This window comes from Pseudochaenichthys georgianus, chromosome 12 (assembly GCF_902827115.2).
Source record: "Pseudochaenichthys georgianus chromosome 12, fPseGeo1.2, whole genome shotgun sequence".
In the NCBI taxonomy this organism is placed as follows: Eukaryota; Metazoa; Chordata; class Actinopteri; order Perciformes; family Channichthyidae; genus Pseudochaenichthys; species Pseudochaenichthys georgianus.
In genome coordinates, this window is record NC_047514.1 from 29216451 (window position 1) to 29239118 (window position 22668).

At 40.9% G+C, this 22668-nt stretch overlaps 1 protein-coding gene across 3 annotated transcripts in view; it reads left to right on the forward strand.

Moving 5' to 3' along the window:
• Nucleotides 1–22668, forward strand: part of pam (peptidylglycine alpha-amidating monooxygenase) — a 108046-nt gene that overhangs the window by 40836 nt on the left and 44542 nt on the right. For all 3 annotated transcript variants that reach the window (XM_034095540.2, XM_034095541.2, XM_071205069.1), the window contains exons 12-14: nucleotides 5542–5645; nucleotides 6105–6298; nucleotides 21870–21999. In XM_034095540.2, the coding sequence (XP_033951431.1) occupies nucleotides 5542–5645; nucleotides 6105–6298; nucleotides 21870–21999 (428 nt within the window). The remainder of the gene's footprint in view (nucleotides 1–5541; nucleotides 5646–6104; nucleotides 6299–21869; nucleotides 22000–22668) is intronic.

The window sequence follows — 22668 nt, forward strand, 5'->3', positions numbered from 1 at the left end:
GAATCACTTTAGAAAATCTAAAGTGTGGCTGCATATGACTGCCAGTCTGAATGGTGGGGTCTGTAACCACTGCAAGAAGTTTATTTCTGGGAAAGGTGGCAACCTCCAACCAATGTAATCTCGTATGGCAACCAAGTACCATTAGGCGCATTCACACCGCAGTACTTTTCCCACAAAGGTTCATGAGAACTCTTTAGTTCTCATGAACTAAGTACAGATCGCGTTCACACTTGAATAAGTTCCTGGGGAAGGATAAGGCAAATGAAGCTGGTGACGTCACATCTTCTTCTTCTGCTTTGGGTTTACTGGCAGGCCGCAGACAACTTCACGGCGTATACTGCCACCCGAAGTCCCCGGCCGGAAGTCCCCGGGACTTCAGTAGAAGCCTTCCGAGTAAATCGCCAGAACACCGACACCTCCTCATCTCCACCGTTCCCATGTTTTCTTTTGTGTTGCCATAAGTTAGGCTCTCTGTGTTTGTGCGCTGGGATAATGCTAATAATGCTAATGCGAGGATAATAAAATGGCAGCTTCACAAAACTTTATTGGAGTTTTACGGGGCGTGGTTTGCATTCCGCCCAGCCAATCAGACATAGGAACCTTTTTCTCCTGCTCTCTAGCAAAAGGGGGTAAAAAAGGTTCTGATGAACTCATTTTAGTTTCGGCTCTTTTTGGTTCGAACATTTCGGAACTATATCGAAACTAAAGTGGGAAAAGTACTGCGGTGTGAACGTGGCTTTTTTGTTCAGGGAAGCAGCGTGCCAAGCGAGAGAGTGTTCAGATCAGCAGGTGATATCCTACGCTGTGAAAGGGCCCGTTTGGATCCAGAGATCAGATATGCTCATCTTCTTGAAGATGAATGCACAAAACTGAACTGTGATGGGATTTGTTTTCTTTCATCAGGCAAATGTTGATTTTAATGATGCTATTTGTTTTATGTGCAATGCCCAGATCTTATGATCCTTTATGTGTTCTCTGGTCAGTCAAATCTCAGGTTGAATATTGATTACACTGGTGCTATATTATTTTTCCATTGACAACATGTACTATTCACGCCTGATGGTTGTTATAAATGATATTTCAGAATCTGTTTTCTTCATAGATAACGTGTTTTTCATTGTTTGTTCAGTACTTAAAGGTCCAAGTTCCACAATTTAATTTAATATTCATTTCACATGTTAACTATATCATAATGCGCTTCATGGGAGTAATTGCAGGACGATTCAATTGTTCCCTTATGCAACATGAAAGTATCACGATATATATCAGTTGAGTATCGGTATCGTTCAGTGGTATCGGTATCGTAAAAAGGTCAACAATATGCAACCCTACTTGCATGCCTCTTTTAAGGTGGCTTGAAGTGGTTTTAGGCGATGGAATGAATTGTACTCTGGGGTGTCCTTTTTCCGGTCATTTGCCAAATCGTGGTCTGGGTCGCTCAAGTGTACAGCTCTGCTGATTGCCATGAACCTCTCTTGTCATGACAGAAGCAGTTTTATGAACATCCATAAGGCCGACATACATGAGGAATTTTACCGGCTTTAGCTCTTCCCAAACAAACTTTTTCCCCTTAGCCTGCTCTTTTTTTTATATCATTTTTGTTTGTGTTCTTGCAGATGAGATTTACAGCTTGGTTGTTAAAAACATTTCTAAATATTTGTGCAGGAGTATACTCCACACCAACAAAACCTTGGACTCCAGGGGCTCTTTTCGGGCAAACGTGTAGTTGTTGGGCAGTATCTGGCACCTCAGGTCCGTTCCAAACAGCTCCTGGCTCTTCTGGGGTCAGAGATGTTCTTTTCCCTTTTCCTCTTCCTCTCCCTTTCACTGCCCGGGGGGCTGGCATTGAGGTACGGTCTGGTTTGGCCTTCTTTCTGGATGCTGCACCCTCCTGGCCACATTATTCTCTCTCGGTTTGAAGGAGGCCTACTGATGGGGACAGTGGCTTATGCATCCCCTCTCTCAGCCTCTGGACTAAAATAAAAGGGAGGACAATATATAGATAGAAATGTCTGAATTTATTTTATTTCCTTTATTGCTTTTATTTCTCCAGTGTCATCATATCTATTTTCTAAACACAGTCTCAACTTTTGATTTGATTCACACTTTATCCCTCTGCTAACATTACTAGTTGATGGAATCAGTAACTGAATTGTAATGCAATGAATCTAATAACATTAGACCTTATAACAAACAACCAAAGAGGGAAAGCGGAATGAGGCAATAAATAAAAGGCATTGCTTGAAGTTTTTTTACTGAAAATAAATAGCCAATTGATAGTGAATCTTGAGCTCAGGACTTCACTTTATGACACAATTACGGCAAATGGCCATGCATTATAAATACTCTTAGGACGAATTATTTACGGCGTTTTACAGAAATAGCAACCGATAAATGTGACAATAAGAAATAAGCAAAGTTACTCACTTTTTATCTTCAAAGGGATCAATCCCATGATCGTACTCTTCCTCATCACGCCAGCTGTCAGCTTCGGAATCTGAGGAATCCACATCGCTAAGCGGTCCGCCGGACAAAACACATTCTAGGGCTTCTTCCATAGTGTAACGCCGTTTTGACATGTTGGTTTGAATTTGTCTTGGGATGTGTGTGTATATGTATGTATGTGTGTGTGTGTGTGTTAGGGATGTGCATCTCCATCACTGAGGCCGATGCGATGCGCATCTCGATACGTTGCCAACGATACGGTACATTAACGATACATTTGAGACACCAGGCGATGCGATATGATACGATTCACCCCTGTTGCGATACACTTCGATACGAACAAAAAAGTGCTTTACATATTTGGTTCTCTCGACTAGTACTGCGCATCCCATCATGCTGTTTCTTTTTTTACCTTAAAAAACTCTAAAGTACAGTACAACTGTATAACACCTCACAGTTAAACAATGTAAGGATGCATTGCCCATGATTAACATTGTGCAAATAACAACTACCATAGTGCAATGCCCATACAGCTGCAGCCTGATGTGCTGAACACTCATCCATAGGCTGACTCACCAGTGAGCAGAAAGCAGTGGTTTCTATAGGAACAATAAAGAATACAAATAACCTTTCACAAACAGCTCTTTCATAACTGCTTACAGTGAGGAAGACATGTAAACTGTGATTGGCCGTCACAGGCTGCTGTAAACTAAACACCACTCTCTCTGACAGAACACCTCACTGAGTGATTTCACTCATGTCTAACTTTCAGGTTTCTCTTTTCAGCCGCAGACCCCATGTCGCCTCTTTATGTGCATCGCTAAGTTCCTCGTACTACGTGTGTACTTTAAAGCGGCACGGCATCGTTTACAACATCGAGCGATTTTTCAAGTTGACCGTCTTTTTTGAAAAATCCGAAGTGTTGCCAAACGTTTGATGTGTAGGTATTTTTCGGTGCGCTGTGTTTCTCTTTCTCTTCGACTTCCATGTGTGTTGATAACAGAGACTCGCGGCCTCCGTAGCGCGAAGCAAAGATCACTCAGCAGATCGTCTCTGCTGAGTGCTGATTGGATGAGAGGATATTATATGAATGAATCGTTTTTTTTACCGATGCAAAGACGCTACAATCGATGCATCGCGAGTTCAACCCAAAGTGTAGCCGATGTGCACTCTTTCAACCGGTGCACTCGCATCTTGAACGTTTATGCCGGTGCACCGATGCGAATCGGTGAATCTCGTTTTGTATTTATTTCTCTTACACTGGCAAAATTACTCTTTAGTCTTACTCTCTCGTCTCTCTGTTCCTCTTATGTTTATCTCCCCCCGCCAAAAACATACACAGCAACCTATGTTGATTGGTCGAGAAGATGGTAGCATGGGCAGAGGTTTGCCTGGACCTTTACATTCTAAACCTATCCGGACACAGGGGGGTGGGACTTAGCGTCCAAAACCTTTGCTGTTTGGCTCAGACGGAGGGGCTGCGTGGGTCTCCTTGACGAATCAAGGCTGTACAATGTGATGACGTTGCCCCGATCATGTCGGAGCCTCTGAATCCCAGAAAAGGACATAGTGATACCAGCGAAAAGCCTAGAATCGCTGCTTTACCGCACTTTTTGAATCAGATGGATAGGATTAGTGGTTAAAAAGTTATTAAGCATTTCGAACGCTACCTCTTTGAAGCCGCGGGCGGCTCGCTTGGTCTTTAACGGTTAAAATGCATCGCAATGCGTTGAGAAAGTGCAGCAGAGAGCAGGAGTTTGCTTCCTAAAAGGCTAAATTGTATAAATGTTTAAAGACTTCCACCGAGCTGGCTTCCCTGATGTCAACATGCCTTTTTTTCCATAGCTTTGGGGCATAGTCAATGAAAGCTGCCTCACCAAACTTCTTTTTACGGCTGTTTCTGGGAACTTCTAATAACCCAGCAGCAGAGGACTTGATGGCTTGTAGTTTACAAGGGAGTTAGTAATATAGCTTGGAACTTGCCCATTAAGGGCCTTATATATCAGGAGGAGGACCTTCAAATACCGAGCTGCAGAGTTTTGGATGTCAGTAGTTTTTTTTGGGAAGTCAGTGCATTACAGTAGTCTATCCGGCTGGAGAACAAGTCATAGTTAAATATTAACTATGCCCTAATATAACACCAAGACTTGTGACCTCCGGTTTGACCCGGTGAGTAAATATCCCAAGATGATTTACCAGTTTCTTTTTGCTTTGGGGCCGACTAGCAGGATTTCAGTTGTGTCCTCATTCAGCTTTAGGAAGTTTCTGCTTATTCATGTATCTATCGCCAACAGGCAGTTGGTGATGGAGGTAATAGCTGCAGTGTAATTTGGTTTTGCCGATATATACAGTTGTGTATCATCCGCATTGCTGGGAAAGCATACATTGTGTTTTCTGATCAGCTCACCAAGTGGTAGCATGTATAAAGAAAACAATAACAGACCAAGGCAGCTCCCTTGTTGAACCCCATAATAGCGGTTATGTTCTTCGGACACATGATTTCCAAGGCTGACATAAAACGTTCTCCCTGTTGATATATGTTCTGAACCAGTTAAAGACACAGTCACAAAGCATCATACACATCTCTAAAGCCTCGTAGTTACCACTTTGTCTTGTTTTTCACATTTTAAGCCATTTCATCAAACTAAATGAAAAACATTATCAGGTTACAGATTTTTTTATATGAGCATTTTTCAATATTGGATCAAATATATAATATAATTTATCAACAAGCATTTAAAGATGCATGTAATGATCCCAATGCAATTCAAACCATTTAGCAGTTTATCCCGTTTTAGTATTTCCCCATCATGTGTTATTTGCATAACACATGATGATAACATCTCCACGCCTCTGTCCTAGAGGATCAGGTATTCAAATAGTTTGTCCTGCGATTGACTCTTCAATTCAAGGAATTTTGATGTATTGATATTTATGAATTTATCCATTATAACCTTTGTTTTCTTAAGTTAATAATTGCGCTGTTCAATTTATATTTCTAATATTATATCAGAATTCAACAAGGAATATATTGATCATATTCGGCTTCAGAGTGCCGTTTGTTCATTGCTCATCAGCCATGTGTTTTCTCTGCAGGCTTTCTATCCTGCTAACAAGGATGTCAGTGTGAAGTATGGTGACACCATTGCAGGCAGATGTGTGTTTACTGGGGAAGGCAGAACCTCCAAAACATATATTGGGTGAGTTTGGATTGCACCTAATTATTACCCCACACATTTGTACTTCAAGGGAGTAAGGGGGCGTACACAGTACAACCCAACATTCAGGTTAAAAGCAACGCTGTAAACAATGCATCTTTGTTGTGTTTGTTATTTAATTTATCATGAGCTGATGGAATATGATCCAGTAAGGCCAGTTTTAGTGATCAGGCCTTATCTGACACATACACACTACACAGGGGTTTATAATACAATAGACAAGACTTTATAACTCTTTACATCGTCATCTACCGGGAATGTCTTTACTTGATTGGCCATCTTGCACTATTTTTATTGTTGTTATTTATTTATTTATTTTCATGTCTTGTACTTACATTGTTGCGGAACCTGGGAGCCATATGTTTCATTGATTACTCCACTGTAGTTGTGTATATGATATGACATGAAACCTTTAAATCTACTTTTTTGTTTTGTGTGCAGGGCTACCTCTGCTGATGAAATGTGCAACTTCTACATAATGTACTACATGGACAGCAGACACGCCGTCCCCTACATGACCTGCATGGAGCCAGGCTCCAAAGAGCTGTTCCAGCATATTCCAGATGAAGCCAACATGCCCATCGCTGTCAGTCCAGCTGATATACACTCTATGATGCATATGAGGCACTCAACAGGTACACATATATATCAATATTGTTTATATTGTATAATGTTAACCCACTATTAAGTTTTCCTTCACAAGCTGAATACAATTTAAAAAAACAAAAAGTATTTGCGTTTCCACACTTTCATAGAAAACACACTATATGTCAACCATACCTCTTTCCTTTGTTAAGATCCATATGTCATGGATAGGATCATATTATGTGCTAAATAAGAGACATGTAATCATTTACAAAACATCACCAAGTTTTTATTCAACAAAATAATGTTGTTTAATCCACGTTGGTGTACGACACAAAACCATCGGTTTGTTTTTTCATCAGGAAATGCAGACCGGCTCAAACAAACGATTTTTAATTATCATCCTCACGATCATTTAATGTATCATATGTTCATATGTTCGCCGAATTGACATAAAAGCACTAATACATGTGGTTTAATCCACGTGAGTTTACAACTACAAAAATAATCGGTTTGTTTTTATATCACATCCGACGGGAGGAAATGCAGTGCTCACGGCTCTCACTACCGATTTTTAATCCTAATTACATCATCATCTTCACGATCATTTATGTTTATGTTCGCCGAATTGACATGAAAGCACTGACAAATATGAATATACTGTAGTCAACTTCATTAAAACGTTATTAACGTGCCCAAACTCAGTAATTCACTAAAAAGAGGTTTATTTTTAATGAAGCCTCGTCATCTCACCATGGGCAAACGGGCTATGATATTATACTATTGTTAATAGTGTACTGTATTATTAGTGTTTAATATTACTGCTATAACAATCACACATTGAGTTCATTGTTGTGCAATGTTAAAATCAGACTGTTTTTTTTTTTTTTAATAGTTTGAATGAAATGGCAGCTCTCAGGTGATCAGCTGTGTGTTTACACCTAATGGTCATCAGCCATGGCCCCCACCCCCCTCTGAGTGAAAAGCTTACAGTTAGCTGTCTTTGTGTATTGCAACCAGGGAGAGCAGTGATGGACGCTGCCACAATGAAACTCATATGAAATAAACAGCTGATTCCTCACACACACAGTAGCCTGTTGTTTCTATGCATAAAATAGTGAGAAACATGCCTTTGGTTAATTATTATTAGTGCTGTAAAAATTATCGCGTTAACGGCGGTAATTAATTTTTTTAATTAATTGTGTTAACATATTTAACGCACGCATGTGCAGAATGGCCCGCCCCATACGTGCCACCAGTGGCAGCGCCAGGGTATGGCTGGGATAGGCTACACCCATACCAAGAAATGGCTTAGCCCCACCATGAAAAATGATGTTAAAGTAAGCAAAATAAAGTCTGCCAACTCGCGCGGAGTAAATTGCACAGACAGCAGTTAGTAAGATTGATTTCAGTAGCCACGGTTTTGAAAACTTTTGTCACGTAGTGATCGTCTTCTCAATAGAACATCTTTGATAACGGCGTGGTGTTGTTGCAGGAAGTCCCGACGGAGAATACTTTTGCTGTAGTACAGGGCAGAGCCATAAAATATTAATAATATGGCTCTGGTACAGGGGTGCACATAACTGGTACGCAGGTTATGTGGTAATCTGAAATGCATACCGTCACTTGTGTCACAAAGCGCATTTGCGTACCGACGTACTTGTGAAGCTTTTCCAGAAGGCGGTTAGATCACCGGACGACAGAGTCGGTCTCCGTGTGCACATACAGGGCTGCTGTTAACGTCGGTCTGTACCACGGACTTGTGCCAAAACTACGCCAACCGGCTGCGGAGGGAGACTCCCCCCCTTCACTGGAGAACTGCGCTAAAACAGCTGATCACAACGTTCACACTCTGTGGTCACGAAGTACTCCACTAGCCGCCGCCGCCCCCCCCTCTGTCGACTTTCTGGAAGTACTCCCCCGTTGATAGAAATCAACACGTAATGAATTAAGACCCCACGGTTTGATGATTGATAGGTGTGTGGGTTGTCTTTCATTTTGACACGCAGAAAAATGTTATAATAAACATAGATACTGTATGTTAAATGGATATATCCGCCTTCTTTCATTTATCTTTCCATTCCCACAACAATATACATAAATAAATGGCATATTTTGGACATAGTTCGAATGGTGATTAATCATGATTAATTAATTTTTAAGCTGTGATTAATCGGATTAAAAATGTTAATCGTTTGACAGCCCTAATTATTATAACACTTATTTTCTCCATAAAAGCTGGTGGGTTGAAAGCAATACGGGAATTGTGATGCCGTGGCTTTATCTGACAGCGTACTTACATTTATGGCCCGGGACACACATTTATTTAGATATGTTTTATCTAAATAAATATGTTTTAAACATGTTGTTTAAATAAAAGGCTGGAGTGTTTCTTGCTCTGCCAGGTACAACAACTGGGAGCGCGGTGCAAAGTATCTATAGAATACGGCGCTGGGTTGTTGTTGTTCTTAGTATAGCCTACATCATGTAGTCCGCTGTATAGAAAACTGTAGTTTGCCCACAGCAGCAGACGCACATTCATGACGTCCGCTGGCGCATCATAAATACGTCGATAGTGTAAGTGCAGTCGGATTCTCAAAGCACTGCAGTCTCTTCTCCTAAATCCTTTTTGAATTCTCCTATCCACTATTCATTAACCCTGAAACGGTGTGACAAAGCTCTACCATCCCCACTCTGTTAACAAGAGATATGCCCCTTTCACACCAACTTGGTTCCAGAATCCGGTTCGTTTCAAGCACCAACAAGTTGTCGGTCTAGAAAGCAAGCACCGCATACGTCACCCTTACGGCGGAGGCGGTGGATCAGTTTTAATGTTATACCATAGTAATTAATGCTGCAAAGCTGGGCATTTTGAGCTTGGCGCATGCAGAGGCTAACAACAGCTAGTTCTAACGCCATCGAATAGGACGTATATGTACCGTCTTTCTCCTACGGAATCCTCGTTGAAGTTGATGATGATGATTGTAAAGAACTTTTGAATGTAGCATGTAACGACTGTAAAGTTGGTAGTAAAGTCGTCCCATTTCTTCCATTTAGTTTCGACAAAGCAAAACCAAAACGAGTAGTTCTTCAATACAATCGGTCATTGTTGTTGCTGTCGATGTGAGGGGTTTCCGTGCGGTTTGGCTTTATGAAGCAGGCACGCAAACGGTTACTTCATGACGCAAACAATGACGCAGCACCAGTCGGGCTCTGAGCGGTGTGAACAGAGCGGGAGCTGAACCGAAGAACCGGTTCCGAACCAGAAAAGCTCTAGCATGGAGCTAGAACGGGAAAAGCCTTGGTGTGAAAGGGGCAATAGTAGCCTCTGTTGCGGACTCTTTGTTTAAAACTAATTGCCCATCGGAATGTGCGGAGAAAGTCTCCCAAGGGGGATGGGAGACTTCTGACTTTTGTCACATTCAGATGGACTATCGGAATGACATGCAGGACAGCATTGCCGGTCTGAAAGGGTCTCTGGAAATATCAAACATATCTATTTGTATCATCTGTTGTAGACCCAAATAAATTAAAAATAAAATAAGAACTCATTCGCAAAAAAGATAAACGCCATTCTTAAAATGTATAAACGAAAAACCACTTTGTTGTTCAGATATATCACACATTTGTAACTAAATGATACATTAATTGAAACAAAACACGGTATAAACTGAGGAGTGAGTTTCATGTGTTTTCTTCACTCTGCTGGGAAACTGCTCTCATGTCAAGAAGCATCAGATCAGTGCATGCGCTGCATCGTCCAATCAGTGAGCGATACAGAATAAGGGGACGGGGCGAGTGTCTGAGGATTTCACTGGAGGATGGTCTGGTGGTTCCTCGGTTATCGCTCATCCATTATCGATCCTCGGTCCTCCGGCAGAAATAAGCGTCATGGGACGCTACTCAAGATGGCGCAGACAAATCAATTTCCGGTGATACCGAGGACCGAGGAAATGAAAATAATCAACCTGAGATGCAGCCTACAGATGTAGCGCTTCGTTTCAGACGCCTACCCGGGCGGGTCCGTGATCTGCACGGGGTGGGCCCCTGCTGAAAAGGAAAACCCCCCTGCAGGACTTGAAACGCCCCCTTGATAAATACATTTAATTATAATGAAACCAGCAGCAATGGATCATGGATCCACCAGGGGGAGCCGTGAAAAGCTGCCACACTGGAACTCATGTGAAATAAACAGCTGATCTCCAGGGATCTGATATAGTGGATATTTGTTAAGATCCATATGTCACGGATAGGATCATATTCTGTGCTTAAGTAAGAGACATGTAATCATTTACTAAACATCACCATGTTTTTATTTAACAAAATAATGTTTAATTCACGTTGGCGTAAGTACAAAACCATCGCTATGTTTTTAGATCAGGAAATGCATCCAGGGTCAAACAAACAATGTTCGATCGTGATCCTCGCGATCATGTTCGCGAGTTGAAATGAATGCACTCAATTTAATCCACGTGAGTTTACAACAACGACAATAATCGCTTTGTTTTTATATCACATCCGACCGGAGGAAAATGCAGCAGCTCTCTACCGATCATCCTAATCCCACGGGCAAACAATAATATGTACAGTGCTAATAGTTTACTGTATTATTAGTGTCTAATATTACTGCTATAATAATCACACATTGAGTTGTTGAAATCAGACCGTCGTTTTTTTTAAACGCTCTGAATGAAACGGCAGGTGATCAGCTGTTTGTTTACACAATAACATATGCATAGTAATTTAATACGTTCCAACACACATTGTAAGAATAGTTCTGTTTCATATGAGTGTTGAGAGCCGTATCCACAAATCTACTAATTTTGCCCTCAGTGCACCAGATTGATGCATTTAACTTCAACTTAAATAAAAACATCTTCTGTTGTAACAACAATAACATTATACATGGTAACATAGCATGGTATTGCACATTTACTGTAGCTTTGAGTGTTACTGGCCTGAGATTCTTTTATTACATGAATGAAGGTGACTGAGGCTTTTTAATATAGACTTTTCAGTGTCCCACATTTTGCACAGAACTGTCCCACATTAGGAAAACAGATTGTCTGAGACAACTTGGCACTAAGAGTACTAATATGTCTACCATTTCTTTTATGAGTTTAATATCTGCATGTTCTCTTTTGGTTTGATTAGGACACATCCTGGGGATTTCAGAATGTTACTGGATTTTGATTTATTGTATCGGCTTCATGTCGCAATAATATTCCCGAAGTCTGAAATGCAAAAATGTTCCACATTAGGGCAATTCACCCTACATTTAATCATTTTGTTTATTTTTAACGACATAAATGTGGTTTAATCCATCATGAAATTAATATAGGCTATTTACTTAGTACATATCTGACATTAACGATTAACACACTGTTCATACTGCTCACAGGCTGATATTCATACCCCTCACTGTTTATTCATCATTCAATTCATTATATATTTTATTCTGTAGATTGTGAACATTACTTTTCACTTTACTGCTTGTTGCACCTGGTTAGAAGCTAAACTGCATTTCGTTGTCTCAGTACCTGTAATCTGTGCAATAACAATACAGTTTAATCTAATCTTGAGCAGGAACTAATGTAGGCTATTTACTTAGTAGGCCTACATATCTGACATGAACGATTAAACACGTTTGTGCATTCTTTATGAATGCAAACCGAGTCATTTCGTTTATTTTTAACGAAATAAATGTGATTTAATCCACATAATTTACTGTGTTAATTGTTTACTTAGTATTGTTTAACTTGAATGTTCTTCACTTTTTAAATGCCTCTGTGATGTGCTGCTACCCATTTCCCCTCGGGGACTAATAAACGAATACTATGACATTAACGATTAAACACATTTGTGCATTCTTTATGAATGCAAACCGAGTCAAGCCGACTCTAATAAACGAATACTATATATTGAACGTCTATTGAATGGCCTTTGTATGTATACAGTACAGTATAGCCCAACCATTTACACCTTCCTTTTTTCCCGTCAAGAGTTTGAATTGGAGAAAGGTAATCGGTGGTGCTTTTATAGCCTATTGCATAATAACTGTGTGATTTATATTGCTTTTCAAATGCATATGGCCACCCATTTACACGGCTCTTCCCGTAGTTAGATCACTTTACATTTCTGCGAATGAATTTTTAATCACACACGTCTCCCCATCCCGAAAATAATAAAGAAAATAAAAAGAGGAAACAATTTTCAAGTTCAGTTTTCACCATTTTATTTAAAATAACTGACATACAGTAACAGACACATGCTGTAGGCCTATCTGCTGCGGAAACCAGGACGAGCGATTTCGGGATCTGTTTTTCTGGGGCTCCTCAGTCTCTCGTTTACCCGGCTCCTGATCTTATGCCACTGGTCAATGTTCAGATTTGGGAACCGATTGGAAACATAAGACTCAATCTGTTGCTTCACATTGAGGGGAAGAGGCATTTTCCCATTGGTCCCAGTCCAGTTGGTTATTTTCACCATTCTCCTATATGTTACAAATGGCGTTATGGCCATGAACATATTAGCAGCATAGATCTCAGGGCGATGATGTCCCTTAAAAAAGCTGTCCTGGTAAAAACTTTCCTCTCGTTCTGAGGAAACAGCCCTGGTGGGTTCATACCGTTCTCCAGCCCCAACCCCCCCATGTGTCCTATGTATGTTGGGGACCCTTTGTTTAAAACTAATTGGCCATCGGAATGTGAGGAGTCACATTCCACAGCTCTCCCCCCTCCTGTGATCCCCCGCACACAGAGAGAGAGGGAGAAAAACTAAATATACATGACATACTTTGATTTAGTAGATTTTGCATGAGAGCAAAATGAGAATATATGTGTGTAAGAGTGAAAATATGCTGCATTTTGAATGTCCGATAGTCCACCATTTCCACCGGAAATATCAAACATTTAATAAAAGTGAAAAACAATGAACAAGACTTAACGTATTAATCATAATTAATTATATTTATTTCGTTTGGATGTAGGTGATCTTCTACTATATGAACATTTTGGACCCAAAATCACAACAAAAACGTAAAAACAGATTTTGAAAATGATTTTATTTTTCACAACACAAACATACACAACGAAACCATTTAAAAGCTGGAAATATATACATGGGATGTGACTATGATAATGTGAAAGTTTGATTGAGGTAGCATGGGATTTCATTCTGATAAGGCAAAAGTGTTATTATAAATATAATACAAATATATATATATATATACACATTATGTACAAAAATCAGTTTTTTCTGTCTTTATCTGTGCCACGCTTCAAAGCGGTTTCTGTCAACTACGACACAGAGGGCAACATCACAGATTCCTCCTCCTCCATGTCAAAAAACAAGCTTAAAGCTTGACTCACGTTCAGAGTTCTCTTCATCATAGTTGAGTCTTCAAAACTCTAAATATATCTAACTATATCTACATTTTCAATGTTTGTTTGTCACTTTACTTCAATCGCAGTCTCCCGCAGCCTCTCTTCGTCTCCCGCAGCCTGTCTTCGTATATCTTCGTCTCTCTCCATTTCCCGCCGTCTCTCTTCGGTTCCCGCCGTCCCTCTTCGTCTCTTTTCGTCTCGTTTCGTATCACTCCGTTTACCTCATTACCTCACCCCTTCCTGGTAAATACATCCTGTTGAGCAGAATCTACAGTTTCCAGTATTTTTCGTTTCGTAAAATGATAAAATACGGCGAAAATATTAAAATATGTGCTTCCATTATTCATACTTCTGAAATATATCTGTATTAACTTTATATCATCGTATGTCCGTGTTTATTGGGTATTTTTGCATGAAACAAAGACTGGCATATAGTTTCGAGCCAGTACTTTCGACAGAAATACACATATACATCCTGTTGAGCAGGATCTACAGTTTCCAGTATTTTCCGTTTCGTAAAATGATCAAATATGGCGAAGATATTCAAATATGTGCTTCCATATTTCATACTTTTGAAATGTATTAACTTTATATCACCGTATCTCCGTGTTTACTGGGTCTTTTTGCATGAATCAAAGACTGGGATATACAGTCGTTTCAAGCCAGTACTTTCGACAGAAACACACGGCAATGTTGTCCGGACTGTTGTTTTTATGCGGCACCGGCTTGAACAGGTCATGTGATCTGATCACGCCGGCATGACGGTCGACTCCAAAGGGTTAATATTAAATACATATAAGTATTTTTACAACTTGTATTTAGAAATACTCTGTTGTAATTATTGATGCATACATGTGTTCATCCATTCAATGTGGCATCTGCTATAATGGGGTTAATGTATGATATTACTTAATAATACAATACATTATAATATATGATATGATAATTACATTTTAGTTTTATTCATTTCTTATTTCATAGTTTCTCATTATTATTATTATTTTTTATCGCTCATCTTATTTTTGATTTTATTAATCTGTGTGAATCTGTGCTGTCCTGTTTTTCACTCTCACCCTGTTGCTGTTTGAACTACTGAATTTCCCCACGGGATTAATAAAGGTCCATCTTATCTTATCTTAATGTATAAGTTGATTTACTTCAATCTACTGTACAATATTACAGGAAATATACTGCATAAAGCAAACTATATACTTTATTTGATCTAAAATATTGATGTTTCTACAACACCCATTGTGTATTTTGTGAATGAAGCGCCATCTCATGGTTAAATCCTGTAATTGAACAAATGGGGAAATTGGGCAACGCCCTCTAGCAATTTGGCAACACCCCCAGCCACTGGCATCCGCTGGGCTTTTGACTGGGACACACCCATTTGAGTCTGATCTGGAGTGCTACATCTGTAAGTTGTACAACACCAACTTGTCTGTGTGTATTTGTGAATAAAGCGCCATCTCATGGTTAAATCCTGTAATTGAACAAATGGGGACATTTGGCAACGCCCTCTAGCAATTTGTCAACGCCTCCAGCCTCTGGGATCCGCTGGGTTTTTGGTTGGGACACACCCATTGGAGTCCTATCTGGAGTGCTACATCTGTCAATTGTTTCGAATCCTACTTAATGGACAGAAACAAATGTGTTTCTATAGGTTAATACACATCTGAGTTGACAAATATGACATGTGGGGTACCTCAAGGCTCCATCTTGGGGCCTCTTCTCTTTAACATCTAAATGCTACGACTGGCTCAGATAATGAAAAACGACAAAATAATTTACCATAGCTATGCGGATGACACCCACATTTACATAACCATTTCACCAGGAGACTATGCTCCAATTCAAACACTGAGTAAGTGCATTGAACACATCAATGACTGGATGTGTCAGAACTTTCTCTAATTAAACAAAGATAAAACTGAGGTAATGGTTTTTGGATCCAAGGCAGAACGTATAAAAGTTAGCGCTGAGTTTCAGTCTGCAATGTTCAAAACAACAGAAATCTAGGTGTAGTAATGGACTCTGACCTGAGTTTCAACAGTCACATTAAAACAATTACTAAATCATTCTACTATCACCTAAATAATATATCTAGGATTAAAAGACTAATGTCACAGCAGGATTTAGAAAAACGTGTCCATGCTTTTATCTTCAGTAAACTGTAATGGTGTCTTTGCAGGTCTCACTAAAAAATCTATTAGAAAGCTGCAGCTAATTCAGAACGCTGCTGCTCGAGTCCTCACTAACACTAAGAAAGTGAATCACATCACTCCAGTTCTGAAGTCTTTACACTGGCTTCCTGTGTGTCAAAGAATAGATTTCAAAATACTGCTGCTGGTTGATTTTATGCGGTGAAATTGCGGGAAGTTGCAAAATATGCGGAACGTTGCGAAATATGCGGAAAAAATAAATATTGGGCTGTCTTATTTATTTATTCTCTCTCACACACAACCTGCCACTAACGTTAAACTCCTTTACTATTCAATTAAACACATTCAATGTTTATTTATTGTAAAAGCAATTGGGCTATTTTAATCACACTCTCACACACACACACACACACACACAAACACACACACACACACTTCTCCGCCTCATTCTGTTTTCATTTACGCGTTCGTTATCTGACCAGCTTCAATCTTGTAGGCTACTCACTTCGTTTCTTGTAGCCCTCGAAAGGGTTTTGGAGGTCGATGCCTCGGTGAACGTGAGTTGTGTGTCCTTCTTGTCCGCAGCAGCAGAAAGCATTTTCGAATGTTTGAATGAATCAAAGTGGGTCGTCACCGTCGATGTTCTCTTATGCTCCAACACAGTTGCACGGGGTGCAGAATAGTTTCCCTCCACTTTCATGCAAGACATCGGGGTACTGCTTTGCCCGGTCTTTAGCAGAAATGTTCGTCGGTAAATGAGATGGATTAGATTTTTCATCGTGTGAGCTCCACACGTTCACTCTACGGTGTTGTTTACCTTCTGTGATGCGCGAGCTGATGACGTCGCGCATCATCATCACTTCACGTCAAGATGAGTTAACTTTTTTTTTCAACTTTGTGTGGAAAAATGCGGGGATTATGCGGCCTTTTGATAAATATGCGGCTTTTTAAAAATCTGCACTGTTCTTTCTCTTCAGGGTTAAATACTGTGACTCAGTGTAGAGCAGTGCTTCTCAAAGTGTGGTCCGCGGACCACTGGTGGTCCGTGAGTATATTGGTAACATTTCACATTTTAAAGAAATACATTTATTTAAGTTTTTCGCACTCTCGCAGGAATATCTCCGCAATGGAACGAGCTTAAGTTTCACTTTCGATTGCATGATATAACCCAGATAAACACCTTCATCACACATGTTGCCACTTGTTTGTACCATGTTCAGGCGATTTGTAAAAAACGATGTGTTTTTGGTAGGGCTGTCAAACGATTACAATTTTTAATCAGATTAATCACAGCTTAAAAATGTATTAATCATGATTAATCACCATTCGAACTATGTCCAAAATATGCCATTTATTTATGTATATTGTTGTGGGAATGGAAAGATAAATGAAAGAAGGCGGATATATCCATTTAACATACAGTATCTATGTTTATTATAACATTTTTCTGCGTGTCAAAATGAAAGACAACCCACACACCTATCAATCATCAAACCGTGGGGTCTTAATTCATTACGTGTTGATTTCTATCAACGGGGGAGTACTTCCAGAAAGTCGACAGAGGGGGGGAGGGGGCTAGTGGAGTACTATGTGACCACAGAGTGTGAACGTTGTGATCAGCTGTTTTAGCGCAGTTCTCCAGTGAAGGGGGGAGTCTCCCTCCGCAGCCGGTTGGCGTAGTTTTGGCACAATTCCGTTGTCCAGACCGACGTTAACAGCAGCCCTGTCTGTGCACACGGAGACCGACTCTGTTGTCCGGTGATCAAACCGCCTTCTGGAAAAGCTTCACAAGTACGTCGGTACGCAAATGCGCTTTGTGACACAAGTGACGGTATGCATTTCAGATTACCACATAACCTGCGTACCAGTTATGTGCACCCCTGTACTACAGCAAAAGTATTCTCCGTCGGGACTTCCTGCAACAACACCACGCCGTTATCAAAGATGTTCTATTGAGAAGACGATCACTACGTGACAAAAGTTTTCAAAACCGTGGCTACTGAAATCAATCTTACTAACTGCTGTCTGTGCAATTTACTCCGCGCGAGTTGGCAGACTTTATTTTGCTTACTTTAACATAATTTTTCATGGTGGGGCTAAGCCATTTCTTGGTATGGGTGTAGCCTACCCCAGCCATACCCTGGCGCTGCCACTGGTGGCACGTATGGGGCGGGCCATTCTGCACATGCGTTAAATATTTTTAACGCAATTAATTAAAAAAAATAATTACCGCCGTTAACGCGATAATTTTGACAGCACTAGTTTTTGGATATTTGTGGAGTGAGGTGGTCCTTGAGTGTTTTTTTATTGGTTTGGTGGTCCTTGGTATGAAAACGTTTGAGAAACACTGGTGAAGAGCATCAGTCGGTCATTTTCTTTTGGAGAAAATGGGATTTCCCCCATAATACTTTGAATTTTGTTTAATCAAATGAAAAGTGCGCTTATAAATAAAATTGAATATTATTATTATAAGACGGGCCTTCTAATTTGGAAATGTGAATAATAAATAATAAATTCCTTGTCATTGTGAGTAAACTGTATTGCAATGCACCAGTCGGCACAAAGCCTAACCACATTTATTGATGAATCAAGGTTCTTATTCCACAGGATAGCCACACCCCCTGATATCCTTCCTCTGACTATTCCCATGCCAAAGTCAGTAGTAGACTCCCCAGCCCCATGGAAATTATCATTGAAAGAGTTCAGTTTTTCCAGGTCTTGCTTCGCTAAAAATGTCTCTTGCATACATAGTATGTCACAGTTCTCCAGAAGGTGGTCAACTACAATGCGGCAAGCTTTATCCCCTGCGCTCTGGCCCATACGAAGGCCACGACAGTTGTACGACAAGACCCGAATAGTCATTTAGCGAGACAAGTGAGTGCCCATTGCACCAGCAGGCACACTCATTCCCCCCGCAGTAGGTGCAGTGTTTGAGCCGATAACTCCCGCTCTGCGCGGCTCATAATATCGCCGGACAAATTCCCCTTCTGGCCAGATCTCCGGATTGTACATTTCGCTGACCTCATTGCATTCAGCAGATACTTTAAATGAACCGTATCTACCGTGTATAGTGCCAATTTGTTGGCAATAGGCAACCTCACGGCCAAGTTTTTCTTTAAGATACACAGACAAAGTTTCAGCATCTAGGTCTGGTGAGAACTTGGAAGCAAAAACACTCACCAGCTTAGTCTTGATCACTTTGATGTTGCCCGCAGCTCCGGTGCCAACAATAGGCACGTTACCGGATTTATTTTTCTGCTCGGGAGCAACAGTGGGCAATCTCGGTTTATCAGCAGCCTTCTCTGAGGCATGACGTCGGCCTTTTTTCACAACATGACACTTTGCAGAGCCTGGCAAAAACGTTGATCCACTGGGACTATCCATTGTTGTAGTCCTCTCCACGTTCAGAGCAGATGCCCCCGCCGCAGCCCTCACTCCGAAGCCCAAGTTTGAGGTTCCTGCCTGTGCTGCCCCCAGTGCTGTGCCGTCCAGGCGGGCCCCGTCCACCGCCGCCGCATCTGAGCCATCAAGGCCCCGTGTCAGGTCAGTGGAGCGCTCTTGTGCACACACGCGGCGATCGATCTCCACTGTGATAGCACGAAGATCTTCGCTTACATCAGCCTGTAGCTGCATTGCGTGCTTCATAGAGCAGACCTCAGAGCACAGCTGCTCCATTCTCCCAAGTAGGCTTGAGACATCCATGTTAGTAAATGTCACCGGCGGCAGTTCATCCAAGTAATAAGAAACAAATCTCGGAGTGTTTTCTCCACACTCGTTCATTACTTTAAGGCAACTTTTTATATTGTTGATGTCTTTCTTTCCCCCTTTATGGGAAACGTTCCGCTGTGTAGTTTACAGCCAACAGGACGATCTCATCCTGGCTTAATGTCTTAATTTTGACAGCAATGTAATTGGTACATTGCCAATGTAGCAAATGTAAAAAAGGGTAAGCCCTGTGGATAAAAAAACGTATGCTCACCACTTGGCTTTATACCAGATACCCATGTCATTGTCAAAATATCCATGTATTGAATTGATCCGATCAGATGAAAAATGAAAAAAGTCCGTCTTTGCCCTCTTGACTTTAGTAATTTGCTAACTTTTCTCAGGTGTGTTTCTAACCTCCTGCACTGATTCACTTAAGATGGACAGAGTGGTTTTTCCTTCCGCCTGAAAAACCTCCCAGAAAGGGCCATTGGCTATTACCAACGATGTGGGACACTAGGGCAAAACTAAGGTGACATATGCTTACCAACATCCCAATACCATCTTGGTGTGCCGGGTCCTTAACTCTTCTCTAGTCCAACAGAGTCCTTCCATATTTCTAAGCTCAAGACAGTTTTCTCCCAGGAAGTGTCTACAAAACACGTCTACACTTAGACTGTGCCCTTTGGTATATCTGCCCTGTAGAGCAAGACTTTGCCTTTAGCCTTCAGTATATTTGTTCTTTATTTGCACTCCTTTCCTTCCTATTTGTCTCTGTCCGTCTGTGCAGGTGACCTCTATTCTCTTTTGTCAAAGCTGCTAGGCCAGAGCAAGGGGGTAGTTCACAGTCATAAGTATAACCCCAGCAAGATGGAAAGACCCCAGCCTGACTCTGTGGCTCAGTTTAATAACTTATTGCAAAATAAAGAACTGGGCTCTCCCAGTTGCAGACTAGCCTTCCACACCAGGGAGGATCTTGTTTTGGTGAGGGACAGAGTCCACACATTGCATCAGCTTGAGGCCATGGCCAAGCCACAAAGAAGAAGGTGGGTTCTCAATATTATTTAATAGTTGTCAATGCTGCTTAGAACATACCCCTTTATGTCTGTGTTCGGTTCAGTATCCTTAAAGCATAATACACACAAAGTACACTTTTTCAGTTTTTCCTTCGGATAAATACTTCATTATTTGTAAATATATTTTCCTAAAGCAAGAAATATTTGCATGTGCATCCAACATATAGTTGTGAACCCTCTTTTTTTACATGTGCAATCTCTTAACTTGTTGTATCTTAAGAGTGTGATTTGCTTAACCCAATACCTGTACGATCCTAAACTGGCAACCTTTTTTTGTCAAAGAAACCTTTTGCCATGGTGGGGAAGACATGATTACAGTAGCTTTACATGACATGTACAATGTGTCATCGACACTTAATAAACAGCAGCATAATGTATAAGTTGTACATTATCCGGAAAGTTGACACAGGAAGTGATATTTAACTCGCATCTATAAACCTGTTCATTGTCTGATACAATGCGTATGCATGGTATCAGTGAGACAAGGTGCCTGTGAAGAGCAAGAGAGAAGGATACTAACAAACAGGTCCCAATACAGGCAAAGTCTTGGGACCCTGTTTACTTCTGGTCGGACCACCATACTATAGTACAGCTAACTTCCTCAGGCTGAGAGTCAGCCACTCCTCCTCCACACTTCATATGTTATAGCTAATGTGCATTAACAAGGCAGACATATTCATTCAGGGGTTTGTTAGCAAATTGAACTAACTGTGACAAGTTTTGCCTGCATATCATTTCAGCAGCCTTATCCTAACTGTATAAGGACCCTCACTTCCTGATATCACACCTGGAGCTCTCCAGATGTGAAAGCTGATAAAACAATCCAGAAATGTGCTCGCCCTCACACCTCATGCTTTTTAGGAAGAGGTTTTATCACAGCTACTTTAAAAGACTGTGGTACATACAGTAGTACTTGGTCTGTGAAAAGTTGCATTGTGTCTTGCTGTGTTCTGAAGGTGATTTTAAAAGTGTTATTAAAAAACAGATTACATACAAATCTGCAGGATCATTTTTTGTTCCAAACTGGAGGTACATCAGGCAGACAGGTTTAAAAGAGGTGTGTGTGTGTGTGTGTGTGTGTGTGTGTGTGTGTGTGTGTGTGTGTGTGTGTGTGTGTGTGTGTGTGTGTGTGTGTGTGTGTGTGTGTGTGTGTGTGTGTGTGTGTGTGTGTGTGTGTGTGTGTGTGTGTGTGTGTGTGTGTGTGTGTGTGTGTGTGTGTGTGTGTGTGTGTGTGTGTGTGTGTGTGTGTGTGTGTGTGTGTGTGTGTGTGTGTGTGTGTGTGTGTTATAGACTACCACTTGGAGCAGGTGGTAGGCTGGCCCCTGGATTCTCTGCAGGTGGGTCAGGTGTCAGGACTGGCCCTCGACTCAGATTCTAACCTGGTGATTTTCCACAGAGGGGACCATCACTGGGGGGCAGAGTAAGTCACTTTCACTTTTTGATATACATATGTTTCTGTTCATAGATGACTTTTGTCAGTCCTAAACCTCATACCTCAATGTTTATAATTAGAGAGAGAGAGAGCTCACTACCACCACCATGTTCCGCTTTCCATCAATGGACATCACAGGCAGACAGATCTGCTTTATATTATATCCCACATTTCCCCCATGTTAAGGCCTGTAGCCAATGTAGGGCAAAGGTACCTCAAAATGTGCTTTTAGAGAGTGACTGCCAGTCTTGCCAGGACCTATACTGTAGACAAAAATGACTTAAAGGTTACCTATTATGCTATATTTGAGCAATATATTATAGGGCCATATCTATACAAAACATGTCTCTGAATTGTTTTCCTCAAAATACCAAACAGATCACCCATTGTAGCATCCCTCATACCCCTCCATTTCAGCCCCGTTACTAAAGTGCTGATTCTGGGTCTGGCCCTTTAAATGTAACCAAGCTGCTGCTGGCCACGCCCCTTTGGAGCATCCACATCCAAGCAGTGAGCTCTGTGAGGAGAAGGCTGTCTACCAGCAGAAACTCAGCTAAACGCTGTCCTGATTAAACGCCATATTATGTTCCAAACCAAATCAAGCATTATTTCTGCTGTATGAGGCAATGTAAAGCCAGCCCACGTTTTAGTAATGAT